This window comes from Eucyclogobius newberryi, unplaced genomic scaffold (assembly GCF_026437365.1).
Source record: "Eucyclogobius newberryi isolate DKJ021-1_F unplaced genomic scaffold, fEucNew1.0.hap1 SCAF_4, whole genome shotgun sequence".
In the NCBI taxonomy this organism is placed as follows: domain Eukaryota; kingdom Metazoa; phylum Chordata; class Actinopteri; order Gobiiformes; family Gobiidae; genus Eucyclogobius; species Eucyclogobius newberryi.
This window is the reverse complement of record NW_027316056.1, coordinates 33282980-33292710: the sequence shown is the minus strand read 5'-3', so window position 1 is coordinate 33292710 and position 9731 is coordinate 33282980. Positions and strand designations below refer to the sequence as shown.

General features: G+C 44.2%; 1 protein-coding gene across 2 annotated transcripts in view; it reads right to left on the bottom strand.

The window, feature by feature from the left end:
* Nucleotides 1-3830: 3830 nt before the first annotated feature.
* fat1a (FAT atypical cadherin 1a) overlaps nt 3831-9731 on the bottom strand; it is a 115970-nt gene continuing 110069 nt past the window's right edge. Inside the window, exons 28-30 of one of the 2 annotated variants that reach the window (XM_072462567.1) lie at nt 7629-7664; nt 4783-5369; nt 3831-4728 (exon numbers count right to left, since the gene is read on the bottom strand). In XM_072462567.1, coding sequence (XP_072318668.1) covers nt 4690-4728; nt 4783-5369; nt 7629-7664 — 662 coding nt within the window. In that variant the 3' untranslated portion in view covers nt 3831-4689. Of the gene's footprint in view, nt 4729-4782; nt 5370-7628; nt 7665-9731 lie in introns of those variants that run through there. The other variant, XR_011930104.1, reaches the window with a different exon arrangement.

Here is a 9731-nt window from a genome sequence, read left to right as displayed (position 1 = left end):
TTGTGAGACCCTGTTACTGTGAGACCCTGTCATTGTGAGACCCTGTCATTGTGAGACCCTGTTATTGTGAGACCCTGTTATTGTGAGACCCTGTTATTGTGAGACCCTGTTACTGTGAGACCCTGTCATTGTGAGACCCTGTTATTGTGAGACCCTGTTACTGTGAGACCCTGTCATTGTGAGACCCTGTCATTGTGAGACCCTGTCATTGTGAGACCCTGTTATTGTGAGACCCTGTTATTGTGAGACCCTGTTACTGTGAGACCCTGTCATTGTGAGACCCTGTTACTGTGAGACCCTGTTACTGTGAGACCCTGTCATTGTGAGACCCTGTCATTGTGAGACCCTGTTACTACTGTGAGACCCTGTTACTGTGAGACCCTGTTATTGTGAGACCTTGTTACTGTGAGACCCTGTCATTGTGAGACCCTGTTACTGTGAGACCCTGTTATTGTGAGACCCTGTTACTGTGAGACCCTGTCATTGTGAGACCCTGTTACTGTGAGACCCTGTTACTGTGAGACCCTGTCATTGTGAGACCCTGTTACTGTGAGACCCTGTCATTGTGAGACCCTGTTACTGTGAGACCCTGTTACTGTGAGACCCTGTCATTGTGAGACCCTGTTACTGTGAGACCCTGTTATTGTGAGACCCTGTTACTGTGAGACCCTGTTACTGTGAGACCTTGTTACTGTGAGACCCTGTTATTGTGAGACCCTGTTATTGTGAGACCCTGTTACTGTGAGACCCTGTTATTGTGAGACCCTGTTATTGTGAGACCCTTTTACTGTGAGACCCTGTTATTGTGAGACCCTGTTACTGTGAGACCCTGTTATTGTGAGACCCTGTTACTGTGAGACCCTGTTATTGTGAGACCCTGTTACTGTGAGACCCTGTTACTGTGAGACCCTGTTATTGTGAGACCCTGTTACTGTTAGACCCTGTCACTGTGAGACCCTGTCATTGTGAGACCCTGTTATTGTGAGACCTTGTTACTGTGAGACCCTGTCATTGTGAGACCCTGTTACTGTGAGACCCTGTCATTGTGAGACCCTGTTATTGTGAGACCCTGTTACTGTGAGACCCTGTTACTGTGAGACCTTGTTACTGTGAGACCCTGTTACTGTGAGACCTTGTTACTGTGAGACCCTGTCACTGTGAGACCCTGTTACTGTGAGACCTTGTTACTGTGAGACCCTGTTACTGTGAGACCCTGTTACTGTGAGACCCTGTTACTGTGAGACCCTGTTATTGTGAGACCCTGTTACTGTGAGACCCTGTTACTGTGAGACCCTGTTATTGTGAGACCCTGTCATTGTGAGACCCTGTTACTGTGAGACCTTGTTACTGTGAGACCCTGTTACTGTGAGACCCTGTTACTGTGAGACCCTGTTACTGTGAGACCCTGTTATTGTGAGACCCTGTTACTGTGAGACCCTGTTATTGTGAGACCTTGTTACTGTGAGACCTTGTTACTGTGAGACCCTGTTACTGTGAGACCCTGTTACTGTGAGACCCTGTTATTGTGAGACCCTGTCATTGTGAGACCCTGTTACTGTGAGACCCTGTTATTGTGAGACCCTGTTACTGTGAGACCCTGTTACTGTGAGACCCTGTTATTGTGAGACCCTGTCATTGTGAGACCCTGTTACTGTGAGACCCTGTTATTGTGAGACCCTGTCATTGTGAGACCCTGTTACTGTGAGACCCTGTTATTGTGAGACCCTGTTACTGTGAGACCCTGTTATTGTGAGACCCTGTCATTGTGAGACCCTGTTACTGTGAGACCCTGTTACTGTGAGACCCTGTTACTGTGAGACCCTGTCATTGTGAGACCCTGTTACTGTGAGACCCTGTTATTGTGAGACCCTGTTACTGTGAGACCCTGTTACTGTGAGACCCTGTTACTGTGAGACCCTGTATAGTCGTTGTTTTTCCACTGTAATATTTCTATAAACGTGCACAAATCAATCAAATACAATTTAAGTAAGACAATATGAGGGAATGTTGTTGTTGTTGTTGTTGTTGTTGTTGTCATGTGTTTTGCTAAACCGTTGAAAAAAAGGAAAGAAAGTGAAAGAAAGAGAGGGTTAAAAGCTCTTTAAAGTTGACTGCATAATATTTCCTCCTGGAGTTGGGTTTTTTATTGCTCAAAAACATCTTCCTGTGAGTGACTCTCCTCTCCACAGATCGGACCTGTAACATGGCCTGGTAATAACATCGCCATGGTGACTATTAAATTGTTTCACATTCATATTCGTGGCTTTCAGCTTCTTATAATTGGTGACATTTTGAGGATATTTACCCCATTCAAAACGTTTAGCTTGAATTTTTTGATCGCCACGGCAACGATCCTGATGTTTCATCCTTCTGAAACCCATGGATTGTACCGCCATGTTAATAGTACTAACCATTATATAGTGTACTTTTTGACAGTTTTAAACCAAATACAGTTTGAAGTACGGCGTCTGAAGGCATCTAAATAATGGACATTTATGAATATATTTTAAAGTATTTATGGGTGTATTGAATTATAAATCAGAAGTAATAATCAGAAGTTAATTTTTACAACATAACACCTCTGAAAATGTCTTTTATGAGTTTTAGATACTATTACTTTTTATAATTAGTTGAATTATAGTTTCCATATTCCATTACAAAAGCAAAGGAGTAAAGAAGTAGTTACGGTGTATAATCACTATCTTTAAAAAAATATATATTTTTATTAAGGATTTTTTATAATACATTTAAAACTACTAATAACTGTAAATGATGTTACGTAGTTAAGTACATTTCAGAATTACCCTATTTTCCGGATTATAAGTCGCACCCTTTCTCATAGTTTTGGCCGGGGTGCAACTTATACTCCAGAGCGAATTATATGTGATATTATTTGTTATTTTCACACTAGCAACCACAAGAGGGCGCTCTAGGCTCTAAGCGACGCAGAAGAAGAATCTGCACTTCCTCTACCTCTGGAGTTTGTGGAGTTGTTTTGAAGTGACACAGAGGAAGAAGAATTCAATGGATTTAGTGATTTGGGGTAAAACTGATGCTTTGGTAAACTTGTTAGCATGTTCTTTATGCTATAGTTATCTGAATAACTGTTAATATGTTACGTCAACATACCAGACACTTACCACAGTTCTGTCTGTGCCTCATGTAGCTGAAGGTGTTAGCGTTAGCATACCAAATATTTACGACAGTTCGTTGTCCGTGCGTCATGTAGCTGAAGGCGTTAGCGTTAGCATACCAGACACTTACGACAGTTCGTTGTCCGTGCGTCATGTAGCTGAAGGCGTTAGCGTTAGCATACCAGACACTTACGACAGTTCGTTGTCCGTGCGTCATGTAGCTGAAGGCGTTAGCGTTAGCATACCAGACACTTACGACAGTTCGTTGTCCGTGCGTCATGTAGCTGAAGGCGTTAGCATATCAGACACTTACGACAGTTCGTTGTCCGTGCGTCATGTAGCTGAAGGCGTTAGCATATCAGACACTTACGACAGATCGTTGTCCGTGCGTCATGTAGCTGAAGGCGTTAGCGTTAGCATACCAAACACTTACGACAGTTCGTTGTTTGTGCGTCATGTAGCTGAAGGCGTTAGCGTTAGCATATCAGACACTTACGACAGATCGTTGTCCGTGCGTCATGTAGCTGAAGGCGTTAGCGTTAGCATACCAAACACTTACGACAGTTCGTTGTGCGTGCGTCATGTAGCTGAAGGCGTTAGCGTTAGCATACCAGACACTTACAGCCCAGAAAATACCGTAGCTTTAAGATCTTTGGACAGCTGCGACGCGACTACAGTACGACAAAGAGGCGCGGGTTTATTTTTTAATAATTTATTGCCAGTAGGAAAGCGAGAGCTCGTGGCAGTATTGAATAAAAACCTTAACAAGACCATAGCATCGCTCACACACACACACAGACACCTGAAAAAGTCACGTGTCCATGGAGAACTCGCCACTATAAATATATCGGGTCCCGTTTTTCTTGGTGGAAAAATAAAGGAGGTTTCGAAGTCAAAATGTACAAACAAATTTAAAAAAAGAACAAGACGGGGATACGTAGCAGTCGCTGAAGACCCCTTTGGAGGATGAGCGGGGGGGACACACGGACTTACGAGTACACGGGTCGAGTACACGGGTCGAGTACACGGGTCGAGTACACGGGTCGGACAAGCGGCGCTCTCCTCTTTTTTATGATCACAATGATTGGTGAGCACAGTAAGGCTGATCACGTCACGCCGTTTGCCTCTCTCTTTTCAAAAATAAAAGCATAGAATATCTACAAAACCTAGTCGACGTTGAAATCAAAACTGTACAAGTACATTTACATTGAAAGTGAGGAGTTTGTATAAAAGACGTTTGCAGGAGACGCTGTTGACGATGACTTTGACTGTGTTTTGTGGAGCGTCCTTCAGAAAGAGTCTTCAACAAGTCTTTACATCGAGGTCCTTCTTCAGGTTTTCTTTAAAGATCAGATTTGTCCTTGGGCAGGTTTGGCACAACAATAATAATGTCATTTCCACAGTCGGCGTGCTCGGCTCGTCCTGACGCTGAGTCCAGACTAAGTCCAGTCTTCTGAGCGTGGGCGGAGCTGCAGACGTGTCCTTCCAGCATGTGGAGTTCTTCCAGCGTGTAGCCTGCAGTAGCTGAGCTTCAGGCACTTGTTTGGATCCAGTGTCAGACTTGAGTGTGCTGCTGGGAGTCGGGGATGACCAGGCGCTGCTGGGAGTCGGGGATGACCAGGCGCTGCTGGGGGTCGGGGATGACCAGGCGCTCCAGGGGGTCGTCCTCTCCACTGTCATAGTCGCTGAGCATGACCTCGGACTCCTCGCAGCAGGCCGACATGTCAGAGCACGAGGCTGTGGACGCGTACAAGGACAGAGAGATATTGTCCAGGGCCGAGGAGTCCAAAGAGAAGCCGCCCCTGAGGGCCCCCACGGTGGAGGAAGGGCTGCTGCTGGCCGAGGTGGAGCCCTGGCCCTCTGCGTCCCCTGCGTCGCTGGGGTACGAGTGCTGCGGCAGGTACTGGTTGAGGCTGTAGAGGTGAGGCAGCGACGGCCTCTGTCGTACCCCAGCGGAGGCAGCTGCGTTGGGGGCCGGGGCCTCCAGGTGCCTGGGCCTCAGCGTGTCATACTCGGGCGGAGGAGGGGGAGGCAGGTCTTCGCCCAGGGGGAAGTCCTCAGGAGGCGGGGGAAAGTCGCTCTCGATGTCGAAGCCTCCTGGATAGTAGTCGGTGTCGATGGCACTGGAGTCGCTGTAGAGCGGGGCCGGGGCCTCCACAACCTCATACTGTGGGAACTCCTGGATTCCAGGAAGCTGAACACTTGGCATCCAATCAGACGTGTCCCAGTGGTATCCTAGGAGACAAAGACACAGTCATCATGTGTGTCAAACAACAGCTTTTACAATGTTAGGATTATTGTTCAAAACCACACCATGCAAAAGACACAAGGCAAACACAACGGCACAACACACGGGCACGCGTTAGTCCCATCGACGACGGGGCGTTAGTCCCATCGACATCGGGGCGTTAGTCCCATCGACGACGGGGCGTTAGTCCCATCGACATCGGGGCGTTAGTCCCATCGACATCAGAGCGATACTCAGGGCCTTAGTCCCATCGACATCAGGGCGTTAGTCCCATCAACATCAGAGCGATACTCAGGGCCTTAGTCCCATCGACATTGGGGCGTTAGTCCCATCGACATCAGGGCCTTAGTCCCATCGACATCAGAGCGATACTCAGGGCCTTAGTCCCATCGACATTGGGGCGTTAGTCCCATCGACATCAGGGCGTTAATCCCATCGACATCAGAGCGATACTCAGGGCCTTAGTCCCATCGACATCAGAGCGATACTCAGGGCCTTAGTCCCATCGACATCGGGGCGTTAGTCCCATCGACATCAGAGCGTTAGTCCCATCGACATCAGAGCGATACTCAGGGCATTAGTCCCATCGACATCAGAGCGTTAGTCCCATCGACATCAGAGCGATACTCAGGGCCTTAGTCCCATCGACATCGGGGCCTTAGTCCCATCGACATCAGGGCGTTAGTCTCATCGACATCAGAGCGATACTCAGGGCCTTAGTCCCATCGACATCGGGGCCTTAGTCCCATCGACATCAGGGCATTAGTCCCATCGACATCGGGGCGTTAGTCCCATCGACATCGGGGCGTTAGTCCCATCGACATCAGGGCGTTAGTCCCATCGACATCGGGGCGTTAGTCCCATCGACATCGGGGCGTTAGTCCCATCGACATCAGGGCGTTAGTCCCATCAACATCAGTCCCATCGACATCAGGGCGTTAGTCCCATCGACATCAGTCCCATCGACATCAGGGCGTTAGTCCCATCGACATCAGTCCCATCGACATCAGGGCGTTAGTCCCATCGACATCAGTCCCATCGACATCAGGGCGTTAGTCCCATCGACATCAGGGCGTTAGTCCCATCGACATCAGGGCGTTAGTCCCATCGACATCAGTGCACCCGTTGTCGTAGCGGCACAAGTTCATTGAGAGTCACTACACACTGTGGCCACGCGCAGTAGTTTTGGAGCTAAATGTCATTTTGCCCTCAATGAAGTAGGATTTCTGATGGTACTGCATCTGTTCTTCTATAGTAATTGTTAGTATTTTTAATTCATTCAGTATTTAATGACAATTCGTCCATTAAACAATGAATGGTAAAGACTTTAAAGCCTACAGTACTACAGTACTTTGTAGTAACATGGCCATGCACTTCTTATAGTACAGATGCAGTACATGGTATACTGCATTAGATTGGACTATATAGTACAGATGCAGTACATGGTATACTGCATTAGATTGGACTATATAGTACAGATGCAGTACATGGTATACTGCATTAGATTGGATTATATAGTACAGATGCAGTACATGGTATACTGCATTAGATTGGATTATATAGTACAGATGCAGTACATGGTATACTGCATTAGATTGGATTATATAGTACAGATGCAGTACATGGTATACTGCATTAGATTGGACTATATAGTACAGATGCAGTACATGGTATACTGCATTAGATTGGATTATATAGTACAGATGCAGTACATGGTATACTGCATTAGATTGGATTATATAGTACAGATGCAGTACATGGTATACTGCATTAGATTGGATTATATAGTACAGATGCAGTACATGGTATACTGCATTAGATTGGATTATATAGTACAGATGCAGTACATGGTATACTGCATTAGATTGGACTATATAGTACAGATGCAGTACATGGTATACTGCATTAGATTGGATTATATAGTACAGATGCAGTACATGGTATACTGCATTAGATTGGATTATATAGTACAGATGCAGTACATGGTATACTGCATTAGATTGGATTATATAGTACAGATGCAGTACATGGTATACTGCATTAGATTGGATTATATAGTACAGATGCAGTACATGGTATACTGCATTGGATTGGATTATATAGTACAGATGCAGTACATGGTATACTGCATTAGATGGGATTATATAGTACAGATGCAGTACATGGTACACAAATACTTGATGAAGTACATTTGGATTAGTGGAGGGAAACGGGAGGAACACAAATCCACAATAAGAGAAAATCACCTCTTGGATTCTTGAGATCATGAGCCAAAATAGACTCTTTAGAAGAAGAAGAAAAGCAGAGAAACATGTCATTTATATTTCATCTACAGCAGAAACAATATGAAGATATGAATATGAAAATATGAAGGAAACGACAAAAGCACAGACGGTGATGACAAACGAAATATTGTTCTGCCATTTTCTTAAACAAAACAGGTTTATACATCTCTGACAAATGTAATAATTATGCACTAATAAGTTGTTGTTATGTTGTTAGAATGTCAACATTTTAAAAAAAAATGAAATTTGAATCTCAAGTAAGACATTTAAAAAAAATATGTATTTATTTATTTTCATAGTTTTAAAACAATAAAAATTAGATATAGTATAGAAATAATAGATAAGCAAAAAGATGAAAAAATGAGCAAGCCAAAAAAGAAAAACAGGTAAAATAGCATAATATAATAATAAAAATTGAAAAATAAAAAATAAAATATATATAATATAAGTGTTATTGCGTGGAAACAGAAATATTCTAAATGCAAGCGTATTTGAGCTCGATATTCAAAGTATATTTCAGTGTAAGAAAATGGCAGCAACACTGAGCACGTCACAGGTCGTCGTTAGCGACCGTCGCAAGCACATGAACGCTGCACTACCTTCTCTGTCCACCGTGTCAACAGTGGCGCTGACAAGGTGGATCACAGTCACCATGGAGGCTTGTGAGAGGAGAAGAAGATGGGACAGATCCAGCATTAGTGACGTAATGCTTTCAGTGTAAGAGGAAACACGACAGGACGGAGGGTGGAGCCTAGCAACACGCCTAGATACGCTAATGTGGAGCCTTTTCACCGTAAAAATGAATATCTACTGACGATGAATTTGAATTAAGAATGTGTAGTTTACAGGATTATTTACATTGTTTTCTGTTTAGTTTAAATATAGTATTTTCCGGACTATAAGGCGCACCTTTTTTCATAGTTAGGCTGACGACTTATACTCCAGAGTGACTTATATGTGATATTATTTGTTATTTTCACACTGGCCACCACAAGAGGGCGCTCTAGGCTCTAAGCGACGCAGAAGAAGAATCTGCACTTCCTCTTCCTCTGGAGTTTGTGGAGTTGTTTAGAAGTGACACAGAGGAAGAAGAATTCAATGGATTTAGTGATTTGGGGTAAAACTGATGCTTTGGTAAACTTGTTAGCATGTTCTTTATGCTATAGTTATCTGAATAACTGTTCATATGTTACGTTAACATACCAGACACTTACCACAGTTCTGTCTGTGCGTCATGTAGCTGAAGGTGTTAGCGTTAGCATACGTACACCTATTCACCATGTTCTCTCATCTGTTATGATTTCAAACTGCATTTCAAGATGAAATGTCTGTTCTTGGTCTTGGATTTTATCAAATACATTTCCCCCAAAAATGCGACTCTATTATGCATTTTTTGGCTAGTGCGACTTATACTCCGGAAAATACGGTACTTGTAAAAATATCTTCAAATAGTTTAAAATAAGAAAACATATATTTTGTTGTTTTAAAATGTGTCAGTATATTCAGACAGACCATCACATTTGTCTTCTTATTGCATAGACACAATATTCAAACTGGAATAAATAAAGAAAAACATTTTGAAGGATAAATTCTCTTCCAATTATTTTGTTTCATTTTCTCAAATGGATTCACATTCTCATCTCATCTGATGAAGTAGATATTCATTCCTGCAGTGTAGTTGGACAGGGCGTTTGGGGGAGGAGCACAGAGTAGGAGGGTGAGCATCACACTTCACATGAACATACGGCGATGCCACAGGGAGCTGTCCACACACTACAGATGGCGCTCTCGCTCCAGTTCCCCCAGAGAGTTAAAAAAAGGCATTATTTACTGAGAGAACACCCCAGAGTTTGGCAGCAACAGGAGGAAACATACAGAGCGCCTCATTGTGCTTCAATATGTTTCTGAAGACTTATGAGCAGCTCAGATCTGGCACCAGGACATGGAGAGGACACGGAGGGGGAATACTGGACCAGGTACTCTGATAACCCACTGTACTCTGATAACCCACTGTACTCTGATAACCCACTGTACTCTGAAAACCCACTGTACTCTGAAAACCCA